The 26,823-nt window shown below is 44.8% G+C and overlaps 1 protein-coding gene and 1 long non-coding RNA gene across 12 annotated transcripts in view; one reads left to right on the top strand and one right to left on the bottom strand.

The window, feature by feature from the left end:
• Ccdc146 (coiled-coil domain containing 146) overlaps positions 1-26,823 on the bottom strand; it is a 144,842-nt gene that overhangs the window by 51,198 nt on the left and 66,821 nt on the right. For 7 of the 11 annotated variants that reach the window (NM_001025044.1, XM_087658550.1, XM_087658551.1 and 4 more), the window contains 2 exon segments: positions 10,206-10,415; positions 12,627-12,709. In NM_001025044.1, coding sequence (NP_001020215.1) covers positions 10,206-10,415; positions 12,627-12,709 — 293 coding nt within the window. 11 annotated transcript variants of the gene reach the window in all.
• LOC147994695 (uncharacterized) lies at positions 13,295-24,707 on the top strand. The gene is made up of 4 exons (XR_015686317.1): positions 13,295-13,386; positions 13,517-13,697; positions 22,550-22,648; positions 24,113-24,707. It is a non-coding gene; the product is annotated as an uncharacterized LOC147994695 (long non-coding RNA).

Here is a 26,823-nt window from a genome sequence, read left to right as displayed (position 1 = left end):
CTCTCCATGTTTCCACCTCAGATTACTACTGGGGCCTTCCAAAGGCTGTGCCTTGCTTGCCTCTACCCATGCCCTTGATAGTCAACCCTCCTTCAGTTCAGTGATTTTAGCAACATAGACAAGGTCTCATCGCTTTTCTGCTCAACCACATCCAGTCAAACCTGGACTAAGCTGAAACTCTGCATCATCTGACTCTCCGGTCTTGCTGCTCAACACATTTCCCTCTGGCCAACTTGGCCTTGTTCCCACCTCAGGCCCTCTGGCCTGCCTGATGCCTCTGCCTGGCTTACCCTGGGCCATCCTATTAACACAGTACCAACAATTCCAAGCAGGCTAGTTTTTCTGTCCTGTATAGTGCTCCTCGATGCCTGGTATTTTGTCATGCACTAGCTTTGCAAGGACAGAGACTTTGCTCTGCTTACTCCGCACCACCATTGCTAGAAAACAGTTGACACTCAATAATCAGTAGCAGGAATCGATTAGATGCCTGAAGTTGGTCCAGTCCCTATTTTCACTCTTTGAAATACATAATTTGTGTACTAAATGAGGATAAAGAGGCACCCAGGGGAGTAGAGCTGCCCAGAGATGACCCATTGCTTCACGTTATTTACATCCGAGTTGGAAAACTACCATTGACATTATGAAGGGAAGACCCTGCAGATGTTCACAGCTGACAAGAGGGGACATCCCAAGAGCTCCCACGTTTTACATGACATTTGTATTCCTTAGGGATGGTATTACAGAGAAGCACCACCAAGGGAGACATAGAGCCATGGAGCAGAAGAAACCTAGCAGAGGTCCTTGGCACCTGGACACTCGAGGAAGGATGTGTTTCCGGTGGATATTGCATGGGGATACTTGAGATCGATGCTTTTCAGCATTGTTTCCATCCCAAATCATAACGGCTCTGTATGAAATCATGCTCAACTATACACGTCTACCTCGTGGTCATTCAGCTAAGTTCATGCTCTGTCTTTAGCCCTGGTGACAAACACACTTTTTATGTGTTATACCCTTTTCCCTTCCTGAATACATAGGAATTTATAGCTTCCCTTGCATTTGGACTGGGGAAAATGGAAGGTCAATGTCACCTGTCTTCCCAGCCACACTGAATGGAAACCACTTGGCAAGCATGCAGGGTGGGGGCTGTTTCACTTTCACTGAACTATGTCAGAATGTAGAAACACACTTTTTTTTAAAAAAATAAGGCCACTGCTTGGGGCTGGAGAAAGAGGTTAAGAGCTTTGTCTGCTCTTCCAGAGGATCTGAGTTCAAATTCCAGCAACCATATGGTGGCTCACGACCATCTGTAATGCGATCCGATGCTCTCTGGTGTGTCTGAAGACAGCTAGAGTGTACTTATATATAATAAATAAATAAATACATCTTTAAAAAAGTAGGGCCATCGCTTCTCGGCCTTTTGGCTAAGATCAAGTGTAGTAAAAAAGTAGGGCCATTCCCAACCAAAGAGCGTACATGGGCCGGTCCAAAGCCCCTGGCACAGATGTAGCAGAGGTGGCCTTGTCTAACCTCAGCGGGAGAGGATGCACCTAATCCTGTAGAGATGTCCCAGGGTGAGAGGATACCTAGGTATCCTAGGGAGGGCACCCCCTCAGAGGTGAAGAGGAAGGTGTGAGGGGAGAACTCTGTGAGGGGGGACCAGGAGGGATGTAAATAAATAACATAATAATAATAATAATAATAATAATAATAATCACCTTGCTACACAGTCCAGGCTGGCCTTGAACTCACAGAGACCCACCTGCCTCTGCCTCCTGAGTGCTGGGATTAAAGGGATGGGCCGTCACACCAGGTCAGAAACACACTTTCATGTTACTCTGCAGCCTCAGTAACATTTATGTCCCATTGTGGCTTGGCCGCACTGGGACCTAACGATTTTATTCCCCCTTCTGTTTCCAAATTTCCAGTGAGAAGCAATGACTTCCGAGTCAGTATCTCCAGGCGGAACTTCACTGGAGTGCCAAGGTTTCACTTCTCAGCTCTTAGGAGACAAAGCCAGGCTTTCCCAGTTAAAGTCCATTTGTCCTCCTCTGAAGCCTCACACTTTCCACCCCATCCCATTTCCAAGTGCACAAGCTTGGAAACCACTCTTGAGTCTTCTCCACTTCTGGCCTCTTTCTCAGGGTTAGAGCCTTCTGCTATTATCCCGTGGGACTCTCGGGTTCTCTCCCTTTACCCTCTCTGCTTTCCAGACAGAGTATTTTCTATTTGTCTTGGAGTCACTGACTTTTCTTACTTTCAACCTCGGTTCACCCATCGGTGGATTGTTAAGATTTTCAGTTATTGTATTCCTCAGTTCTAGAATTCTTACACGAACAACTTGGAGGTATTCTATTTGGCAACATCTAGGACTGTATTTTGGGGCTTACTTTTGTAGTGAAAACTGAAACAGCTGGAAACACTTAAATGCCATGGAGAGATGTTCTTTGTAAGCTGTGGCTTCTGCGACTTCTGTTTGTCCATTAGTCTTGTTTGGTGTTGCTTGTTGGTGTGTGCCTGCAGAAGCTGCAGGAGGATCTTCTCGTCACTCAATTCGGGAACCTGCAGCATGCAGGCTGATCTCTGCTGTCTCTTCCCAGGCAAGCAGAGCTTTGCCTGGCCCTTCACATGTGGAAACCTCATTGAATGGCTATGCGATGGGATTCTGGGCGTTACTCAGAGCCCATGAAAACAGTTGATATTTTGGCTTTAGTAGACATGGTTCAGCTCAGGTCAAAAGATGCAGCCAGTCTCTGGCAGCTATGGCTCGAAGGCTGGTTTACGGTCTCAGCACCTTTGCATTGCGATCTGGTGCGCCCCTGTTGGGACCTGGAGACCTGACCACTTAGCTGGGTCTCAGTTTCAGCGAGCTGTGTGGGATGAGATCCACGAATGTGTAGCGAGAGGGTGAGCCAGGAAGACCATGAGCAGCTCGTTTACCTTTACAAGCTTTCTCTGAACCCTCATCAGCAAGTTCAAAATATTTGGATTTCTCCCTGCTGGTCTTCAGGGTAAACTTGGAGGGTTTTATCAGCAGCTGAGCAGCCTGGGAGAAGTAAAACACCCAAGTCTACTTGGCTCTGACTTTCCGAGTAAAAGACGGAAAATAAGTCCAAGTGGTACTGCCCTGCCTGTCCCAAGAAGGGCTAGAGTGGACGGGAGAGCATCTGCGGAGTTCGCAGCCCAGGGCCCAGGGCCCACTCAAACACTGACACCTGATCACAGGGTTAGCTAACGCTTCCCTTCCTCCAACCAGTGCCATCACCTGCTACAGTCTTCTTATAGGAGCTCCTTCTCCATGGCATATTGTGTCTGCTCAGCAAGAGAACACAGCCAGATTCGAAGCACCTAGAATCACTTGGGTTACCAAGAATGCTTGGGTTACCAAGCTCCATGTTTAAAACAACTTTAATTAGTAGATTGGGAGTTCCAATTGATAAATAGCACATAATACAAGACTGGAGGGGTAATACAAGCAGAGACATGGCAAGTCCAGGGGAAAATGCAAGGATATACCAGGAATTAAGAACACTGCAACAAAAGCAAAGAGTGCCTGTCACGGGACATCCGCAGAATGGACACACATGGCCGAGAAGGAACCACTGAGTTTGAGGAAATCTCAATAAAAACCTCAAAAGTAAGAGAAAAAACACTGAAAGAAACCTAACTTTGGGCAACTATGGAGGCATGGTATGTACATAATGGGAATATCAGAGGAAAAAGAGAAGGGGGCGGGTGAACTGAAATATATTCCAAGTCATAATGACTGGAAATTCCCTTATATTCATGTTAGAAAATAAATTACAGACCTGGAAAGCTTGAAGAACCCATTAGGCAACACGAATGCACCTTAAAACTATCAAAAGGAAATTACAGGAAAAAATATAAGAGAAAATAAGATTGTATAAAAATTGGAGGAAAAGCACGTGGCATCCACAGAGAAGCAAGGGCTAGGACAACATCCGGCCCCTTTCAAAAACCACGAGAGCAGTTACACCTCTTGAGAAACAGCATCACATCACAGCCTCAGGGGTGTCTCCTAGGTGATTCTGAATCCAGTCAGGTTGACAATGAGGATTAATCAGTACAAATGTTAACTCAGCCATATCAATAATCACCTTAAATGACAATGAAAACACAGGTTGTAAGAATGGATAAAATAATAGATCCTGTATACATAGATTGTCTACAAGAAACTAGTTTTAAATATTCATTTAATTTGTGTATATGTACAAGCGTCTGTGTCTCTGTGTCTCTGTGTGTATGCATGTTTGCATGCACATGTATGTGCGTGGGTGTCTGTGGGAGGATGATGAGGGTTTCTCTACAGGTAGAGCTAGAGTTTATACACAGTTGTGGGACACCAATGTGGGTGCTTCCAACTCCACGTGGGTCCTCTGGAAGAACGGAGAGTTCTCTTCAGCCACAGAAACCCATTCTACAAACCTGCAAGTTAAAAGGAGGTGGAGGGCAGACCACCGTGCAGTGGCCGCCGTACCAGTTTGAGTGTCTTTAATCTGAAAGTCCAACATCTGAAATGTCTCAAATTCAGAAACTTTTTGAACACCCGGGAGTTTCCAACCCCAGATTTTGGATTCAAAGAAATGATCTCCGATTACGGTTCAAGACTTGAACACACCTCCCTCCAAGTTGCGCAGACAAAAGCAGAAAGTCAGCAAGGGTCTTGATGAATTCCCGTAGGACATAACTGACGGGTCTAAGACATTTGTTTTTAAATATCGACCGTGACCTTGAGATTAATAAACAAAAATCAGTAAAAAATACTAGCAAGTACAGGTGGAGAATGGGGACAGGCAGCTGATTTCCTGTTGATGTGAATGACACAGAAGGCAAGAGTCCTTGGCCTTTCATTTTGGCCACTGAAGTGAGGTGACACAGTACACAATGGAGACTTTAGATACTGCTTCACTGGGATTAGACACAACGTTCTAAATTAAGTAACAACAGGTTGATACACTCATGTACTTCCTTCTCTCAACAATCGTATTTTGAGTTCTATTTTGCACAGATTTTTTTAAAAAACAAAATTGTGCACTTAATCATCAAGTGCCTTTGACATTTTCCCCCAAATTTTCTCAGCTCAAAGTTTCAAACACTGAAGATTGAACTATGTGATGAGGTTAGCGGCAAGTGGAACTCTGTGGTGTGCTGTATCAAGCAGATCCCACCAGTCAGCAGACCCAGGAACAAGGAGCCAAGGCATGCATACGTGTGTGCACCGGGTTTCATTCTAGCATATTTCATTGGTCATGATGTACAGTGATGATGGTCTTCATCGGTCATGATGTACAGTGATGATGGTCTTCATCGGTCATGATGTACAGTGATGATGGTCTTCATCGGTCATGATGTACAGTGATGATGGTCTTCATCGGTCATGATGTACAGTGATGATGGTCTTCATCGGTCATGATGTACAGTGATGATGGTCTCATGATGTCCGTCAGATAGAACCTGATATAAACGAGTTCTTCTGAGCGCAGATTCCAGCTGAATTGTTCAGAGTTCAGTACGCATGGCTTGGCCCTTAGAATTACCTTTCCCCTACACTGACACACCACTTTGGGCATGCTGCCACCAGGGGGTGGTCGAGTGCTGCCAGCCATTGAGGATGAAGGAAACAATGGTAACAGGAAGCCAAGACAGAGGTTTGTAGTCGTCTCTTTAAATAAATATAAAATGGTGGGTTTTTTTGAACAAACACAGAATAGTTAATTATGTAGGACTGTTAATACTAGTTGCATTTCTATTACAGAATTTCCCCTTTAAGGAACACAGACTTTTATTTCCTTTGAGAGGTGCATGCTTCTACTCCCAAAGATCATGAACTTTCAACACTGTGTACTACAGAAGGTCATTTCATTCTTCCATGCATCCTTAGTAAAATTCTATTAACTACATATGCATGGCTGAGTTTATTTTTATCGAATTCACTATAATATTTTCCTAGTGGCTAGACAGATTCCACAACTAGTAATTGACTAGCTATTCTCGAGCTTTCCTATGGGGAGTATATACTACCATAAAATACTCCTAAGTATTGTTGCTCACACACCCGGCCTGCTGTATGCAGGAACTGTACACACACTTCTATAGCCACACTTCTGCAATGTTATACAAATAAAAACAAGAGGTAAGTACTTTCCCTCAGTACAGTCCTGGCTGCGACAGGTAGGGGGAATCAAGAGTTGGCTCCAGGCACCTCAGGAATACAACTTGCTAAAAGACAGACAGCCTTTCAAAACTTCAGATGAGTTTCAATTGCTTACATTTATAAATAATGTCACAATGTTGACAGATTACATTTCATCTGTTTTTTTTTTTTTATTTTCATTTTTGTATGGCATTACCGGGACAAGATTAGTTTTGGTTTTTTTTTTTTTTGGATATGGTAATACATGCCACATATTAGAGTACATATTAGCTCTTAATCTCATATTCAATCTAATTTTTCTTACACCTTCCACACTGAAGGAGGCTTCAATATCAAAGTTCCTTAGTATCAATTTTCTGCATCAAAATTGCCCTAACAGAAACCAAGCCATGGACATTTATGGTTTTCAGGAGCACAAGAACAGGGATAAAGTACGGTGCCTGACAGTGCAGTTGGTGAGTGAAGGTGGGTTTCTGAAGTGATCTCATAACCATCTCGTAGTGCAGACTTTCCAAAGCTGGAGAGGGGCACCGTGTTCCTGTTCTTGGTATGCTCAAATTTTAGCATCAAGGTCTGGTTGACCTTGAGGGAATCCTTGGATGTGTCTAGGACGAAGCCAGAGCTAAGATTAAGAGACCAACTGTTACTAAGTTCCAACTTGAAACAAAACCACACAGGTAGCTTGTAAAACATTCACATAGGGGGGCTTTAGGGGGCTTGCCTTGGTGAGGGGCAGAAATCATAGCCCTTGGTTCTGGGACTCGTCTGCCTTCTAGCTGATAATCTCAGATGCTTCTCTTCCTGTTACTTAAGGATTCATCTGAGGAACATTTCTAAAACCTGCTCTAGAAAGACTGGTTAGTTTTGAGCTGTGTGTTCTCAATGAGCAAGGCTGCTCACGCTGTGTCATCTCTTCTCTCTCAAGGACTCTACTGGTGTTGCTAAAATCACCTCACTGAGGGCGAGGGACATAGGACACAGGACTAAGACAAAGTATAATGATACGTTTGCATGAAAACGCCACAATGGAACACATTACTCCTATAATAAATTAGCGTTTATAAACATCACTTCTGATTCTTTGGGCAAGAACAGGAGATAGATTGGTCAGGTACAACGGGACATCAAAGCAGCGATTCAGAAAAGGTCTTTGCTGAGACCAGAGGGGAGAGTTATGGTTCCTCACCCTTGTCCTCTCCTAACTGAGCAAGCCTGCCTGACGGCTGCAATCACTAGTCACTGGAACTGAGTCACCCAGACGCCAGGACATCCCTGCACATGCCCGGCTCAAGTGTCAGAGCTCTCCCAGTCTATACCATGAGGAAGGTCACTGATCAGTCACAGCCTCGCTTCCCCAACTGACCAAGGCTTGCCAGAATATGTCAGAGTCAGACTGAGAGACACATTGTACCGACTGCCCAAATTTTAGGGATTACTGGAAACCAGGGAGACTCAAAAGGCAACAGAAAAGGGGAACATTGGAGAACATATTGGAACTTTTTATCAGAGAAAGCTTTTAGAAAATTAACGACTTCCTTGGTTGCAAAATAAGCTCCCTGCAGCATGAGTTTAACTACCTATTTACCTATATTTACTTAGCTCACTTAAACATGGTACACATTTTCTTCCTGAAGTGTATTTACCAAAAGATCAGCTGTGAGTATGAGCCCTAAACTAAACCTGTGTAACACAGATTTAATTATTAACTAAATCAAAACAAGTTACTGACCATTAGCATCTATTAAAAAGCTTATTCTATGTGAAAACGGTTGTTGGGCCAGAGGCAGAGGCAGAGGCAGAGGCAGAGGCAGAGGCAGAGGCAGAGGCAGAGGCAGAGGCAGAGGCAGAGGCAGAGGCAGAGGCAGAGGCAGAGGCAGAGGCAGAGGCAGAGGCAGAGGCAGAGGCAGAGGCAGAGGCAGAGGCAGAGGCAGAGGCAGAGGCAGAGGCAGAGGCAGAGGCAGAGGCAGAGGCAGAGGCAGAGGCAGAGGCAGAGGCAGAGGCAGAGGCAGAGGCAGAGGCAGAGGCAGAGGCAGAGGCAGAGGCAGAGGCAGAGGCAGAGGCAGAGGCAGGGGGATCTTTGTGTCTTTGAGGCCATCCTGGACTACTTAGTGAGACGCTGTCGCAAACAGTATAAGAAAAGGAAAGCGGCAGATGAGGAGGAGGAGGAGGAGGAAGAGGAGGAGGAGGAGGAGGAGGAGGAGGAGGAGGAGGAGGAGGAGGAGGAGGAGGAGGAGGAGGAGGAGCTGGCAGTGGCAGCAGCCAGGAGGAGAGCAGCCAAAAGAGAAGCAACCTGATGTTGCTCTTGTCAGTGGCCAGTGACTCAGACGTTCCTGAAGATGCTGGGGTGGGGGTGTTGGGCACTTGGTATTGTTAGGTGTATAATGAGAGCTTACTGTGCTGAACTGACAAACATCGTCTGTATGCTTGGATGAATAGCTTTCTCTCCTTGGCTTTGCTTATTTTTATCTATGGGTGGAAATGCCTACTTTTTCCCCGGGCGTGTTGAGTGGATTTATTTCTGTACCATGGACTATCAAGTGTGAAGGCAACGGAGCAAACACAGCCCATTATTCTTGCCTGGAATTCCCTGTGCTAACAAAATTGTCTTTATGGAAATGAGCTTATTAATTCCAGAGCCGTTGATATTTGAGGATACAAGGGGGTCTGCTCAGCCTAAGGTACCACATGCTTTTGGCTGTTCTCATTCGGCGTGAGTGGTAACACAGCATCCTAAGGAGCTGGGGGTGGGGGGAGGACGGTTTGCCTGTCTATACCTAAAAAGCGCACCCCCCCCCAATTCTCCTTTCTTGGCAGGAATACTTGGAAATTTTAAACAATTTAAAAACCAGCTGACTTATGTGTTCCGTACCCTTTCACAAAATGTCACGAATTCCTATTTGCAAGACTAATGAACAAGCCCCAATTGTTTTAGTTTCATTGTCTCTTCGGCTGGAAAGAGTGCTCGTGGAAACAGCTGCTTTCCTTTTATAGTTCTATCTGGAGAGTTTGAACAAGTTTACACTGAAGGACACACAGAGAAAAGCTGCCTGACTTTTTTTCTTTCTGAATAGAATTCTGTTCATTTAAACTGCTTCCTTTATCTAACCCTCAGTTGAAAAACTTAAGCAACAAGGAAAGATCTCAAGATCCGGGGTCCACATGGTTTTCTGGAAGCTGCTCAGGCATTTGTTGTCTCCACGCAGGGCTGAATTGTGTTTGCACTGTCTGAAGTCTACATACTGTTAAAAATAGCCAAAACGCTGCCACCTTAAATAGCAACAGATTCTAGGAGGGCAGGTTCGACTTTCTTCCCAGTACCCAGACGCAGCGCCCAGCACACCACAACTCAAAATTACAGTCACCATGCAGTGGGGCAAGCCGAACTTCATGGAAACAGGACATGGATTTGGGGAAAAGTTCACCCTCCCACTGGTCCCTGCTTTGCTTCACTAAGTGACTCCCCTCTAGGTCTGAATAAGCCAATGGATCTTCTGTGAGGGTGTCACCTTTTCTTTAGTAAGAGGAGACAAAGGTTAACTTACAGGATCCTGTGGCTGCCGTGTTAGAAGGTAAAGTGGGGGAGATATGACCTAGGTGCCTAGCAGCATGATGGGGTATAGTCAGGAGCCACCACTATCCAGGGGACAGGATGACAGATACAGAGACAAAAGAGGCAGGGGAGCAAGGAGGTGCCAAGTCCTTGCTCTGTTTTCCCCCCAGTAGTTTCTGAAGCTCAAAACATGTCAGGGATTTCAGTTTCCAAGAGTTCTATGTCCAGCACTTGTGTGATGCTTTAGTGCAGGGAACCATGAGGAAAACTAACTGGGCTTGTAGTGGTTAGCTCAGACTCCTTATACCCAAATGCTCTCCCAAAAAGTCACATGGAAACAGCCTATTGCCAGCAAGCAGGGAACTCAGCTAGTCAGCCTGTATCCACAGTGGGACAGTGAAACGGATTTCAGGGATCTGGGTCCTCACCTGGTCAGCCTGCACCTGCAGGGGAGCTGTCCCCAGGGCACCCGGTCCTCACCTGTTCAATCTGTACTGAGTGTGGTACTCCCTTTCTTGAACTGCAGTGTATTCATTTTGGTACTTGAGCAGCTGCTCCCGAAGTTTGCTGACCTCAGTGGTGAAGACATTGGGAAAGTCATCAGCTTCCTGCAGACGGACCTGCTGCTGCTGGATCTGCTCTGTGAAGCGCTTGGCATTCTCCAGTAGCTGCACCTCAGACTCCTGCGTGCTGGATTACAAAGATATTGACGGGGGGGGGGGTTCGAGCTTTCAGGACACCCCTCCCCCATATTCCAGAGAGGATTTGGGGATAGGATGGGAGCATATTGCAGCTGTTCCCACTCCTGGATTCAGTTTGATTCAGTCATACATGGAGCTAAGGTCTCAGCGCAGACAAGGTGGAGGCTCACTCCACCCTCTGGCTGGGAGATGTATGCAGTCAGCCGCAATGCATGCTCATAAGTTTCTCCAGAGGTCCCCAGGCCCAGAGCAGGGGCAAGGAGGAAGTAATCCAAAGCAATAGGATAGTCCCCTCCCTCTGACTTTGAAGAAAGACCAGGGTTCCCAAGAAAGGGGTAAATAAAGAAAAGAAAGTGGGCCCCTTAAATACCCCAGCAACCCCCTTTTTTTTTGATGCTTTTAATTCTCTAAGTAAGACTGCACCAAGATCTTTGCTCATTATAGAACTAAGGCATTAAGCACTCTTCTAACAGCCGTGAGTGGGAAACTAGGAAAGTTCTCCCATAAAATAGGACATTAATTAGCTTTCAAGCCTGCCCTGATGCTTGGTTAGACCTAGTCTTGTCTACCACAGAAGAGAGTGTTCCTACCAGCCCAGCTATATTCTGTGACCTTGTCCCTGGTCAGGGAAGTAGCTGCTATAGGCAGATCTGGATAGATGAGAGAAGTTATACTTGACCGATCCCCAAGGATATTCTAGAACTCCTGTATGCTATGAGCTAGAACTGGATCCCAACTTGTAGTGGACGTGGTTATCCACCTTAGAATCCCTCACATTAGTGATCCCACACCCAGCAGCCATAGGCAGGCCTTTGCTATTCTGTTTTAAAGTCAACACCCTCCTTCTATGTGCGTATCCTATTACATGTTCTTACCAAGAAAAATCTCTAGGTTTCAGCTCATTTTCCAAGATGTCCCATAACCGGATCCAGGCTGATTCAGCTGAGGCGACAGGCTTCCCCTATGTTCTCACGCCTTACTGTGTCATGTGTTTAGTGGCATCCAGCCAAACATTTATTGGAACCTAATATGTTCCAGGAACTACGTAGGTGCCAGGGAGCAGGCAGAGCAGTGCTGGTGAGAGCACCTCCGATTTCCGGAGTGGAAATGGGACTTTCTCTCTTCCGCTTCAGTGCTCTTGTGTGTTAACACACTGCTCATCTGGCATGACCTGGGCTCCCTACAGCCACAGCTCTCTAGGCCCTAGAGTTCTTCCTCATGGAGAGGAGGGCAGCACAGAAGTCAGCTTCCAGCCGGAACACAAGCGGTGGTTTACATGCGTGCTCCTGTGGCATACAGTGTCAGGGGAAGAGAATTTAACTTCTAATGTAGTCTTGTGGAAAACTCAACGTGGGTTCGGCACTTCCATCCCACATCTGCCTGCAGCCCTAGCAGCAAAAGCCTAGCGTCGGCTTCGCTGTGCTTTCCCTGTGGGCTTGAGAGAGAGAGAGAGAGAGAGTGGTGGGTTTTGTGGTGGGTAGAAAAGTAAGTAAAGGGTCAGGAGGAGGCAAAATGTGAGCAGCAGAGGGGAAGTGATGTTTCACAACACAAGCTGGAAGCAGAAGATATCACTACGTGGTTTGGGTCCTGCGTTGGTAATTTGTCACTAAAGAGAAATGGCTTCAGTGCACAGAAACTCTGAGCAAAGCTGACGACTTATTCTGTGGATGGCCAGGCCTCTGACCTGCTCCTGACTTAGACTTAAGCTGTCACAGAGTCTACACTTCTGAATGATGGTTGGGGAGGGGCCCTCTTGTCCAAAGTATCTTCCCAGTACATAGTCATCCATCAGTACCCACAAGCCTCTGCTCGAGGACTGCACTTGTTTCTCATCTCAAGGTTCAAGAGCTCCTTTCTCCAGGAGCAATTCCTAAGGAGTGGGGCAAACGGACGAGGACCCTGGCCTGCTTCCTGGTGGCAGAGTGGAGATTGTTCTGTGGTCAGAAGTCCATGAGACTGGGCCCCCGTTGCCCGCAGCGTGAGCCGCAGATGACCCCGCCCCACCTTGATTCCGTCTTTTCAGTCTCCCTTCCCTACACATTCACAACATCTTCTCCAGTGATTTCTAAAACCGCCTGAACTCTGACCTTTGCCCTGGTCTCCACATTTGGAGGGAAGACAAATGCAGACAGGTCCCACCTGTTATAAGGAAGAAACGCAGAGACGATAAAAGGTGTCTCCTCGCTGGCAAAGGGCATACCTCACCACTGTGTCATGTAGCAAGGTGTACTTGGCTTTCAGCTCCGCCATCCTGGTTCCAGGAAGCTTTCCGCTGGTGTGCAGCTAGCAGAGACAAGATAGATGACCGTTAGCCATCACTGTGCAAAGGCCTGTGCAGGAGAGGAGAGGGACTCATATCTGTCTTCTAAAATCTTTCAGCTAAGCATTAGGAAGAGGACATCAGGTGCAGCCGTGCGTTCCCTTCCAAAAGCTGCTGGGTGTTCAGACGGTATCCCAGCCTGTCTCTTGTAAGATCTTTGTCTCTGAGCAAGTCTTTAAACCTCGCTAGGCTATGATTTTTTTCATCCAGAAACTCAAAGAAATAAATATCTTCTTGTTCTAAAAGCACGTTTCTAGGGCAAGCAAACATTTTGAACGGTGTGGACTACCAGGGCAGCTGCTCGTCAGTCGAGAGAAGGCAATCACCAAGCAAGAGCTGTACACAAGCCACTTCGCTCTCGGAACTACCCTGGCAGTCAGGGGTCATTTTTCCCATCTGAAACAAAAGTTTAGTGAAAGAACCTCACCAAGATTTTAGTTAAAACCATCAGGACTTGAACTTCAGTGGTCCAGTTTTGAAAAGTAATCCAAAGTCATGCCCCTTGCCTGATATCTCTGAGAAAATGTTAGACACACCATGAGCCAGTTCCTCATGACAGTGCTGGAAGTCTTTCATGAGGGCCTGGCCTGAGTTTTATAAACCCGCAGCTCTTGTTTTATAAACCAATGGGTAAAATGTGGTGAGCAGGTTTTTAAAGACCTTTGAGAAGGCTCTTTTCTTAGTACTTATTTCTAAATATCCTGAGATATATTCATGTGTCACCTTAAATATAATACAGCTTTGATTTCACATACATATCCTCGCCCCAGAATGCTGTCAACAATGATGGAGACCACAGGAGGGGACTGAGTGCTCCGCGATGCTGGTACAGGCAGACCATGGAAAGAACACTGGACAATCCAACGCAAGAGGTTGGAAAAGAGCCCCGGGAACCCCGCAGTGGATGCCGGTACTTATCCACACGCATCGCCAGGATGCTGAAAGTCAAAGGTAGGGAGGAAAGCCTTGAAAGCAACAGGAAAAGCAAACAAAATGTAAATGTAGCTCATTATGAACAAGGGGACCAAGTTCAAGTGGCCTCGAACCAGAACAATAGAAGCTGGTGAACTGTAGAGATGACATATTCAGAGCAATTTAAACAAATAAAAACAAAAACAAGTTCTCTATCAAAAGTGGCTTTCGAAAGTGAAGGGAACGCAAAGCCATTCCAAGCTAAACCAAAAGGGAGAGAATGGTTGCAGGCGGATCTGCCTTGTATGAAAGACTAGGGCAAGTTGTCCGGGCTGAAGAGCCATGCTATGCCATAGTAACTCAAATGCACACCAAACAGCGGACGTGTACCCAAGCCAACAGAAGAGCATGGGCTCATGTACAACCTGGAGCACAAATGTTTATGGCAGCGGCCTTTACAGTAGTTTCAGAAGAAACAATTTAGGGGCTGGGGAGATGCGTCAGTGGTTAAGAACACTTTCTGCTCTTACGAGAGGACTCAGGTTCGGTTCCCAGCACCTACACCATTATACACAATAACCTGTAACTCCAGTTCCTCGATGCCCGACATCCTTCTCTGGCTTCTGTGGGCACCGGATACACATGGTACACACATAAACATAAGGGCCAACACTCATAGACACAGAATTTGAGAAAATCTTAAAAAAGAATATCTGATATGCCCATTAATTGATGAATGAATGGAAAAATGAGATGAATAACCGTACAATGTAATACTATTACAATTTTAAAGGGGGTCCTGATACCTGCTACAGCAAGGATGAGCTTGCACTCATTAAGATTATAAAAGACGGGGTTGGAGATTTAGCTCAGTGGTAGAGCGCTTGCCTAGCAAGCGCAAGGCCCTGTTCGGTCCCCAGCTCCGAAAAAAAAAAAAAGAAAAAAGAAAAAAAAAGATTATAAAAGACCCAGGCACCAAAGGACATATCTGTGTTCATCTCACACAGGCGAATCTACTCAAATGAAATGGATTTAGATGTACATATGGACACCAAGAGAAGGAGTAGTGTGTAAAGAGACATGACATTTATTTTTGGTGTAGTGGAAATATTCTAAGATTAGAGCATGCTGATAATACAACTCTTTACAGACACTAAAATTCAGTGGAGTGTATGTCTTTGTGATGTGAATCCTAACCGGAAAAATCCTAGAAAATAGTATGGTTGAATTAAAAATCAAAAATCAAGTATGTGCCAGGTGGCAGAGTCCCTTGCCTTTAATCTCAGCACTGAAGAGGCAGAGGCAGGAAGATCTCTGTGAGTCTGAGGCCAGCCTGGTCTACAGAGTGAGTTCTAGGACAGCCAGAACTACACAGAGAAGCTCTGTCTTGGAAACAAACAAACAAATGAACATATAAATTCATTACCATTATTTTTAAATCCTACCTTTGTACAGGTCTAGTAAAAATGCTACATTAGCCACAAATACCTCTGAACATCCACAGTGTACTCTTCAATGTAATTTTCCGCCAAAAGAAGCCAGAAAATGTCAAGAAAAAGGCCAGTTTCAGAACTGGTGCTGTGGGGAGGGAAGCTGAACTACCTTGAGTCAGAAGGTTGGTTCCTCGTGTAGCACAGTCTGATTTTACTGTGTGGAGGAACAGAGAACCGGAAGATCCAAACTGCCACGCTGAAATGTCCTCTGGGCTCTAAATGTGTGCATGTGACCCTCTGTAATACATGCCTCTCCCACTCCCTCTCTCCTCCCTTTCCTTCTCTCTCTCTTTCTCCTTCCTTCCTTACCTCTCCCTTCCTTCCTTCCATTTTTTTTTGCAAAGTACAGGTTCAATTGTTTTTTTTTAATAACTAAAGGCTCTTAAAACATGCTAGAGATGACTGTTATAAGGAATGGGGAATCAGAGCAGAATTTCAAGCTGGAGCGTGGTAAGTCAGACCTGAGAGGCAGACAGCCAGAGTAATACTTGGGCAGAGCTTGGCTGTATCTCCTAATGCAGTGCCATCTGGACAGCAAATTGCTGGAAGTCTAATGGCAGGTGGGTCGGGGTGCTTGGCCGATTTACAGCCACAGATAAAGCAGGAAGTCCAGAGAGGTTTACTTCTTAGTCATCTTTATCACTCCACTGGCCCTTGGCACCTTATGCACTCATAAAAGCTCAGTGGATAAAACATTTCATTTGTCTTTGAAGTTTCTGTATAAATCAAAAGTTATGTCACAGATGTCCAAGAAGAAATAAACTCTTTTTCCATCTACCCTACTGAAAACAAACCTCTTTTATGAGGAAAACAATGAAACCATAGAAAACGTATTTATGTCCTTAAAATTAAAATGTCAGGCTTGAGAAGATATCTCACTCAGTAAAGTTCTTGGCATACAGGTACAAAGACACAGCAAGTAGGACTTGGATCCACAGTTCCCATTTAAGAAGCCACATGGCAGTGTGCACCTGTAATCCCAGCACTGAGGAGGCTGAGGGATACAGAACCTTTGAGCTGTCTGGCCAATCAGCAAGCTCTGGTTCATCGGGAGGCCCTGTCTCAAAAAAACACAGAGGAGAGTGATCGAGGAAGACCCTAGATGTTGATCTGAGGTCTTCATGTGCACACATACATACACACACACACACACACACACACACACACACACGAATAAATATGTAGTAATCTTTATGCTCAAACTCAGCATGAAGTTCCCATCCACGGGTGGGAACTTTGGACTCAGTTCTAGTGGATAAAAAGTGTTTCATTCACCCACAGTATCAGATGTGGAAAAAATGGTCATATTTTCACACTGTACAGTACAAGTGGGCACAGAAACCAAGTGTGTCATATTGTAAAAATGCAGAATTGAAGAAACACAGCTCGGGGACGGCCAGTGTCGAACTGTCAGAGCGCGTACACACGAAAGGTTAAATATAATGTCAGAAGTTCCCAAATCTGATTGCACAATAGGGACTTGTGTTCCTGAACCGCCTCGTTGGTGATTGTGACTTGAAGGAAACATTTACTCTGCAGCTAAAAGTTTAACAAGAGTTCACGATTTGTGGATGACACGGAATAGTATGAAAAATGTCAAAAGTTGAATTTAAAGACATTCCAAGGAAAGATCTTCTACCAAGTGACCTGATCTGAAAGGGGGTCAGCATGAGGAAATAATTAGTGTTTGTGGGGGTGTGTACAGGAACCATGACTCTGTCCAAGGTGTTCTGGCCTCGCTGGGAGCTTCTGCTGGTCTGGCTGCCTTTAGGAAATGCCTGGCATGCTTCTGGATGTGTCATGAGCTTGAAAGTCTACATCTTTCCTCCTCTATCTCTCTCACCCCCCCACCCCTGCGGCCCACCCTGTTTCACTGCTGGAAGTCAACAGCACAGGCATTTGGAGCGATTTCCAACACATTCCTGCTTCCTCATCAGAAAGCTTCTTGGTCGAGTCCAATCCACCTCCCTGGGCTGCCTCATGCCTTCCCAGGTCTTCCCAGGCACGGAGTCATCAGTTAGGACATCTGTCTCTGCCTTCCCTTCCTGTTGGCTCAGCATCACACACACAACACATGGACTTTGGCTTAAATTCCAGCTCTGCTACTTTTAAACTATGTAATGCAGAATAGCATCTAGTCAATCTGTGGGTCTGTTTATTCAACAGTGAAAGATAGGGAAAAAACAGACCTTGTGTCTTTGTCAACTTGACACAAACCTAGAGTCACCTGGGAAGAGAGATCCTCAACTGATGAATTTTCCAGGGTCAGACTGGCTTGTACTAACTGCTAGAAGAGGGCCTAGCCCACAGTGGGCGGTGCGAATCCCTATGCAGGTAGCTCTGTTCTGTATAAGAAAGATAGCGAAACAAGCCCTTTAGGATGGTGCCCTGTAAGGTGAATAAGCCCTCCCCTCCCCAAGGTGTTTTGGTCAAGATGTTCATCACAGCAACAGAAAACAAACCAGGTCAGTCCCATCTTATAGGATGATAAAATTGAAGAAAATAAGTGAAATATCTTGATACCTCAGACCATTTTGTATTTCAGCTCACGAATCAATGTTTAACCACGGGCAGCCATTTTATTACCATTATCCTCAACCCACAAATCTGTTCACTGTTCTCACACAGAAATAACCAGGAAAGCCCACCACTAGAGCCTCAGTCCATGTGGTGAGACTTCTTTCCTTCTGTTTTCATCTCTTCTGCCCCCCCCCCTTCCACACACGGTACACACCGCCTGTTCAGCACATTGGTACTGACTGTGGCTTCTTGTTCTCCTGGTTCTTTAATGGTCGTCCTTGTCGTCTCTGTATTCCCTTGGTTGGATTGGGACAGTAGTTACCATTACTTGCTGTTTACCTGCCTCTTCCTTGGGGGACCTACTTGATATTCTGTTCAGTGACTTCCCCATTCAGAGGCTGGAGTGTTGTCTGATTTGGGACCTTTGAGAAACACCGCCCCTCTTGTTATGCTTCCTTTCACCCTTTCCCAATATATAAACTATTGATAACAGCTGCTCTTATCTCTCTACCTACCACTTCTACCTCTGTGTCTCTCTCCCACGGGATAGTTATTCTTGTGATAGGTGAATTTTTCTTGCTTTTTTGTATGCCTGGCAATTTTTGGGATGGGAGGAGTAGGCTTTCATTTTTTTAAATTTTATGTTGAGGATTTCATATATGAGCACAATGCAATTTGATCGTAGCTAACCCTCCTTGCCCCACCGACTCCTCCTATGTTTTCCCACATCCCTTTCTCCAATTCATTTCCTCTTCATATATAACTGACCGAGTCAAATTGGTGTAGCCCACATGCACATGGGGTAGGGCTGGCACTGGGCATAGGACACCCATCAGGTGGTTTGACCATAATGAAAATGCATGCTCCTTCTTCAGTAACCACAGACTGCCCTTCAACTACGAATGGGGCCTTGTGAGCCTTTCCCTGCTCATGCTAGAATATTGACTGGTGCGGTCTTATGCAAGCAGCCATTTTGTTGAGGGCACCCAGGTACAATTTTCCGGTCCTGTCCAGAAGACGCTGTCTCGCTGCGGCCTGTCCAGTCCTCTGACTCTTACGGCCTTCCCACCATCTCTTCCTGGGTGTTCCCTAAGCCTTGGGCACAGGGTTACGTTACACTGCTTCCTTCAGTGGCCCTCACTTTAAAAGTTGGTGTTTTTCAGGATTTGGCCCTCACCCTCTAAAGAACCACAGCTTCTGTATTGTGGGGATTTCTTCTATAAATCCTATTGGATCATGTTCTTCTAGATTGTTTCAGATAATGCCACGCAAAAAGCCTCATCACTCCTCATTGAGATGGTGGCAATAACTATCTTTCATGGCTTTAGGTCTTATCTATCTTGAGCCTGTCCTGTAAGTTAGCAGATGACACAATTCTCACCGTGGCCCCAGGACTCAAGCTTTCATTGCATGGTGTGCAAGGCCTTTGTTATCGAGCAGCTGCTGTCCCTCTCAACCTCTCTTCTCTGTCTTTAATGTCCACTGGTCATTTCACGCCATGACATAGTTCCTGCATTAGTCAAACTAATGCTCCCACCACGATGCCCATGTCCTAACTCTTGCAATGGGTACTTGTTACTTTCCAGGGCAAAGAGAATCCTGCAGTTAGAGTAAGAACATGGTAGAGGGAGCACTGTGGATTATCCAAGTGAACCCAGTCTTGTCGTCAGTCTTTAGAAGCAGAGACCCTTTCCTGGGTAGGTTAGAAGGATAAAAAGGAAAGGGAAGGACCAGTTTGGAAAGTAGGCAGGCCTTTACTCCATCGCTGTAGGCTTTGAACATGGAAGACGTTAGTCATGAGCCAAATTGTACAAGTGACCTGATACCCTCCCTTAAAGAGCAGAGTCTGCAAAACAACTGCGACCCAAATTGGGCTTAGGACCTTCAGAGTTATAAGATGGTAAAATTGTGTTTATGCCACTAAATTTGTAATAATTTGTTATGGTAGTAATAAAAAATGAGTGCGGTTCCCAAACTGTTGGATTGCCTCATCTGTGATTTGTTTCTTCTCCTCCCTTTTCTGTTTTCAACAGTGTTACTATGCCCTGAGAGTCAAGCCAGGCACAGACCTCTAATCCTAGGACTTGGAAAGTAGAGACAGAGAGATCAGGAGTTCGAGGCCAGCCTCTGTCTCAGGAAGCCAGTAGTTTAAAAAGTAAAGAAGTCAATCTCAGTGGTCACTATTGATGGCTCCTTTCAGGTGAAACTTACAGGCAATGTTACTTCTTTCTCTCCGTTGTTCCTACATGTTCAGACACACCTGCTACGGTACACATTAGCCTCAGTTACATACTTTCCTCGGTGATGGGAGGAACCTCGCTGGTCTCACCTTTGACTTCTAGCACAGTTTGGCATCTTGCAAGCTCTCATTAACTTTGATTAAATTGTTGTTGACTTAAGTTTTCTTCTTAAAATCAATAATATACTCAGGAGATCTCAGGTTCATCCATTTGCTTTTACTCTGACTTCTGTCACAAAAGGCAAGTGTAAAGGGAGAGATGGAGACAAGTGGTTGACCTGAGATGAGACCAGGAGAGTAGAAATGGGCTGGACAAAACTAGCCAGCTTGTCTGCTCCTTCTCTCCCTTTGTGGCTGGCAAGGCTCACGGAGGAAGAGCCTGGGCTGTGTTCACCCAGCTGTCTGGTTTCTCCCTTGGTGGCCCTCCACAGGAATGTGAGGGGAGAGCAGAAGAGACAAACAGGACCTCCCAGGCATTAAGGTATCGATGCCAGGGACATAAATAATGCCTGGAGATAAGCGTGGTTTTACAGTTAAATGAAAATCGGTTAAAGGCGTGTACATAGCAGAGTGGACTAAGTATACGTCAGTAAGTGTGACATCCTTTAAACTTTCACAATTGTCCTGGTGACACAGGAAGTATTTGGGATTGAACTGTAAGAACCATTTATTTTTATTGCAGTTATTTTCAGGCATTTTATCCATTTTGAATCTATTGTGAGTGGAATTTTCTTCCTAATTTCATTCGAGAATAGCTTATTGCTACTGTATAGAAGGTGTTTAAAAGACCCATGCCAACTCCCAGGATCCGTGGTGGGGATGACAGCAGGGACGGTGGAAGCGAGAGGCAGGAAGTGAGACAGACGACCCAGACGCTTCATGAAAAACTTGACAGCGTGAGCCAAGGAGCATCACAAAGAACTCAAAAGTCTCGCACCACAAACAGCAGTCACATCGGGTCAGAGCGCAATCCAAGCGGAGTCAGAGAAGGCGGAGTTAGATTAAAGCAAAATCACAGAAGAGCGGGTGGAGGCTGCGGCTATAAGAGGAGTCCCAGGAGGGTTTCTGTTTATGTGACTCTGGCCAATGAGATTTGAGTCCTGCACACACACAGAGGCTTTGACTGCCCTGCACCTGCAAAGGCCTTGAATGACCGCAAAGCCGTGCAGGGGAGCCTGGGCTCTCACTCACGCAACGAACACGAATGAATGAAGACTGCACAGCTGACTTCAGCTTACTGTGCTGGCCTCGGATGACGGCCACTGACAGGGGCTGCCCTGCAAGTATGGGCGAACCCCGATTAAAAACAGACTCTATCTCTGGACGTGGTTGCCCCCTGTGCCCAGCTTTCAGAGCCCCTCTTGTGTGCTGAGAGTGCGTTCTCTCTCAGCTGGGTGAGATGTCCATCAGTGCATCCCAGCTCTAGGCTGGGCAGGCTTAGGCGGAGGACGGAGGTGCTCCCCACAGCAAAGGAAGCCAAGGGGTTATGCTACCCCATCCCCCTTCTTATATGAAAGATGCTTTTGCCGGAGACCATCTGCAACCTTGAGTTTGGCCTGGAAGGCGACTTGGAGAACTCTCCACTCCCTCCGAGCAGGCAGATGGGGTGGACAATACCTTTCTCTGCTGATCACAGGCACGTGCTTAAAAAAAAAGAACAAAAACCTCCAAGCTGCAGCTTCAACTTCTGCTTTAATAGCATGAAATGGAACTTGGGAATGGACTATGGGGCACTCGAGTTGCATTCCTGCTAATTCACTGGCAGAGGCCTTTACATCCTGGCATCATTTGGACAAAGCTTTTATTTTAATTAAATTTATTCTCAGGTATCTTGCTCATTTTGGACCTACCGTGAATGGAGTTTTTTCCTTTACTTCAACTTTTGCTAACTTCTAACTGTGTAGAAGCTGTCCAGTTTTGTTCATTCTATTATTTGTCCCACGAGCAGGGGCCTGAGCCAACAGCCCAAGCAAGAGGCTATTCTTGGGGTGTACAGGTTTTTGGGCCTGGACGTATTTGGCACTTTTGTTTACTTGATATACGCTGAGTTTTAGAACTGCCTGGCACCACAGTTCTGGAAAGGTTTAAGGGAGGAGGCCTCTGTACCACATACGTTCTTGGTGAGAGCTCTTATCCCATGTGGTGAGTTTGTGCTCACTGGAGGGAAAGCTCTGTGAAGGAAGGCGGGGATCCTGTGCCATCTGGGACCCACAGTGCACACTCAGCGTGTGTCGGCATGCTTAGGGGTTGTGGGATGGCTTGAGGGGGCAAGGACACCATTGGAGGAAGTCACAGTGTGTGGCTTTCTCTTTCCACAGACTTATATGAATTGGGTCAAAATGACCATGGAGGACATCAGTGGAAGAGTCTAAGCTAGTCACTCAAAGAAGCACCATGGTGTGTGTGTGTGTGTGTGTGTGTGTGTGTGTGTGTGTGTGTGTGTGTGTGTGTAGATGTAGGTATATGTGTATGCTTGCACACGTGTGTAGGTGTATGTGCATGCACGCACACACACAAAATCTTGAGAAGGCTATCAACTTGATATTGACTATGGATTAGTTGATTGTATGTAGAATATATACACACAAGCTCAAAGTGGAGGAGCCTTTGAGTAAAAACCAAATATTCTGTCCTGACAGCTTGCCACCCAGACGAAGCCCTCAACTCAGCACAATCCAGCTCCAGGACTTCTGACTGAGAGTCACGTAAACGACCTTAGAAGACTGGGGACCAGATCAGTAAGTCGCAAAACGCAGGAGCTGGGTGTTTGCATTCCAACGAACACCCAGTGGGGGAGTGAAAATAAATCTACTATCTCAATGGTTATTTATAAGATATTACATTTAGGAGGTTAAAAAGCTTTGATACTGTCCTAGTATGAACCAGTTAGCCGGCTTTTAAATTTCTTCAAACACTTCAGTTAACATGTGACCGAAAATAGCTTACTCCTTGGGAATTACACACCAGATTACACTGGAATGTCCCCAGAAAAGGGGGGGTGTTAAAATTTTAACACAGTTTACCAGGAAATTTAGTTTTTGTGATCAAGACCTAGTGTTTTTTTTTTTGTTTTGTTTTGTTTTTTTGCTTGTCATAGCTTTTGAAAAGGCAGAGAAAACTATGAGATAATCATAACTTTTCTTACTTAATACTGACCTTGATAAACAAAGTAATAAAAGTAAATGAAAAAATCTGAATAGACTTTAGAAAACACTTCTTCAAAGACATCTGTTTCTAGTTCACTAAGTTGATTATTACAAAAAAATGGATGTGTTTTCTGGCAAACATAAATAGCCTCACTTCAAGGAAGTGACATATTTCCAGTTATTACGAACTGGCTGTGACAGTTTAAGGATAAGTTAACCATTTATAAATTTCCAGATCTGAAAAAGGAAGTAAAATAGCATCTATAGCTTTCAAAACATGTAAATTCATGTCAAAATGGTATGATTTGTGGCAAAGATTGCAAATTAGCAGCCAATTATATAAACACCCTGGAGGTAGGGGCATGTGTGTGAGTGTGTGTGTGTATGTGTCTCTGTGTGTGTGTGAGTGTATGTATGTGTATGTGTGTATGTGTGAGTGTGTGTGTATGTATGTATGTGTCTCTGTGTGTGTGTGAGTGTATGTATGTGTGTGTGTCTGTATATGTCTGTGTGTGTATGTGTGAGTGTGTATGTGTATGTGTGTATGTGTGTCTGTATGTGTGTGTGAGTATGTGTGTGAGTGTGTGTGTGTGGTGTGTGTAAGTGTGTGTGTGTCTGTGTCTGTGCATGTGTATGTGTGTGTGTAGTGTGTGGTGTGTGAGTGTGTATGTGTGTGTGTGTCTGTATGTGTCTCTTTGTGTGTGTGAGTATATATATGTGTGTGAGTGTCTGTATATGTCTGTGTGTGTGAGTGTATGTGTGAGTGTGTGTGTATGTGTGTGAGTATGTGTGTCTGTATGTGTCTGTGTGTGTGTCTGTGTGTGTGTGTGGTGTGTGTGATTGTGTATGTGTCTGTGTGTGTCTGTGTGTGTGTGGTGTGTCTGATTGTATGTGTGTCTGTGTGTGTGTCTCTCTGTGTGTGTGTGGTGTGTGTGTATGTGTCTGTATGTGTCTGTGTGCTCGCATGTGTGTATGTGTGTGTGTGCTTGCACATGTGAAGATCAGAGGTTCACACGTACCTTGCTCACTTGCTCTCCACCATCTGTTTTTTGATAGAGTTTCTCACTGAACCTGATGTTCACCAACTCAGCTAGATTGGCTGGCTTGCGTGCCCCAGAGCTGTTCTTGTCTCCCACCCCCAGTGCTGCAGGTATAGGCCACACCCCACTCTTGCTATACCCCACTTCTTATGTAGGTGCTGGGATCTGAACTCAGATCCTCAGGCTGTGTTGCAAGTACTTTACTGACTAAGCCATCTCCTTAGCCACTGCATGTATTTTCAATGTGCATGGTACTTTTGAAAACTTAAAAATTAATTGTCAACATTAAAAAAAAATTAGGTTTTGCCATCAAAACCTGAGTTTTCGGCTGTAAGTGAAATTTTTATTAAATTTGATGACACTGGGTTCACATTCCAATATCAATCAAACAATTGCTATTTAACAGAGACTGGCGTTCCTGGGTACCAGATGGGGCTGTCCTTTTAGAATTACAATCTGTCCCCTTTGTTTAACACATGTGCTTCATACTAAGTCTCGGACCATTTCTATTGTTTGTTAATTTATGGACCATATAGATATTTGATATGGGACCATCCATCCACCCACCAGCCACCCACTCACCTACCTTTAGAATACAATTCAACTGACTGAAAAAAAAAAAAAAAGCTGGTGTGCTAGCTTCATGGAGGGTACTCCCTGGGATTGTCCCTGTCCCTGTTCCTCTTTCTCCCCTCCCCCTCCCCTCCCTCACCTCCCCTCCCCCCCTCTGAGGATATGACTATGAGCATGCCCCCCCCCCGCCCGTTTCAGATCTAATGCTTTATACCTGTGGGGACTTCTTGCTGTTTTTCTATAATTTTATGGGAAGATTACATAAACCTAAATCTGATGCTTTGCTGATGAATTAAAATATTATAAAAATTACCTATATTTCACATATTTTTGCTGTGGACTTTGGTGTTTAGTTTCGGTGGAATAAAACACACAGAATGGAGCAATGAAAAGAACCTTGAGAGGGTTAGAGAGACACTGGGAGCTAAATTTTGTTGGGGCTGAAAACCAGGAAACATTCGGTTGACAAAAAGAACTTTTTCTTTGTTGTATGTGTTGCCCTGGAGGCCAGTGATCCACTGGGTACTGTCGTTGGTGGAATTTCAAACCAAATTGCCACTTGCAAGGGAAGTGCAGAGCCCCGAACAACTCTGCCCAGCAGGTTTCATTTTAGTAGAGGTTTGAGAAAAATGGGAACTGAGCACCCAGTAATGTAGTGAAATGATATCATTATTTTCAGCCATGTCAAGTGCCAGCAATCTGGGGACTCCAAAGGGGACTTTCAGGGAAAAACTGCTTACTTAGAAGTGGCTTTCAGTAAGAAAGAAGGCTGAAAGTCCTGTCAAGGTTGGGGCCACGTCCATCTTTTCTACCACTGTATTACAAAGGCCTAACCCATGTGGACTCGAATTCTTATTGAATAAATATAAACGAGAGTGCTTAGGGAATAATATTCAATAGGTAGTCACCAACTAAATGAATAATGAAAAACCAATTTAGTAAATATTTACCAAATGAATACCCACATAAAGATTTTCAACTAATAATCACCCCTTCTATCCTGTTTCAAGTGGTCGACATTTGATTTCCTGAAATACTGCTGTATAGAACATACGATGTTACGTATGCACTGTCCACTCCTCATTCAGTGCTTATGATGACATCATGAAATTGACATTATAACCCAGACTTCATAGAAAGAAAAGAAAACTCAAGCGATGGCTGAAACAAACCTGCGTGGGGTCACAAAGCCAGTGAGAAGCGCTCCAGGGACTGAACCGCAATTCTGTTCTGTGGAGCAGAGAAACTGAGAAATGAATAACCTTGCAATGGCAAGGAGGCGGGACAAGAAGGAGAGCCATGGTGTCTGGGTGGAGAGATAGGAAGAGCATGCAAGGAGGCACAACGTCTACAGAAGATGCCATCTGATTCATTCTAGGCATAAAGCAGAAGTGGAAGAAGATGAACTAGGTGATTTCATCCTAATTTAATTAAAATTTGGAGGTGAGAATATTAAATTATTTATAAATAAAAATAACCAAGAAAACTATAAAAACCAGAACTACCTTATGAATAAAGAAAAGGCATTTCTAAATATAAAGGAAAGAAAAAAACCTTAAAATAGAATCATGATTGAAAATGGAGGAAACAGGATGGATAAGCTACAGGCAGAGGCTTAAATTCTTCTGGCACTTTCTAGATGTGACCTAAAATAACACAATAGCTTAATTACAAAGTCTAAAAGCAATCTCTGAAATCAAAGAAATTGAACATGACTGTTTTGAGTTGGTGAAGAGACCATTGCGATTCTAGAAAGAATCACAGCTAGGTTGTTTCCTAGGGGAAAAGACCCACATATGCTTTCTATAGTCACACTGTTGGTAGAAGTATTCTGAAACAATTATGTTCCTTTGTGGGATGGTGACTGAGGAATTATAGGAGGGAGGGTGATTGTAAAATAGGGTTTTGATATATAAAAAAAGACACATCTGTAAGAATAAAGAAGTTATGTAAATTTACTGTGTTACTGACTTAGAATATTATCAATGGTTTTTTATCTTGAAATATTTATCTTTTGCAGTTCTCTCTATTAAAGGGAATAGAAACAAAGTCTACCCAGCAGAAACAAATGTCTCTGGTCTACAGATTCCTGTCTACAAACAACAGGCTCATTTAAAATACAACTCTGATGTGTAAAAAGACATGTCTATGAAA

This window comes from Rattus norvegicus, chromosome 4, assembly GCF_021556685.1.
Source record: "Rattus norvegicus strain SHRSP/BbbUtx chromosome 4, alternate assembly SHRSP_T2T, whole genome shotgun sequence".
In the NCBI taxonomy this organism is placed as follows: Eukaryota; Metazoa; Chordata; class Mammalia; order Rodentia; family Muridae; genus Rattus; species Rattus norvegicus.
Note: the sequence above shows the minus strand (reverse complement) of the source record. Positions and strands in the feature narration are given on the sequence as shown.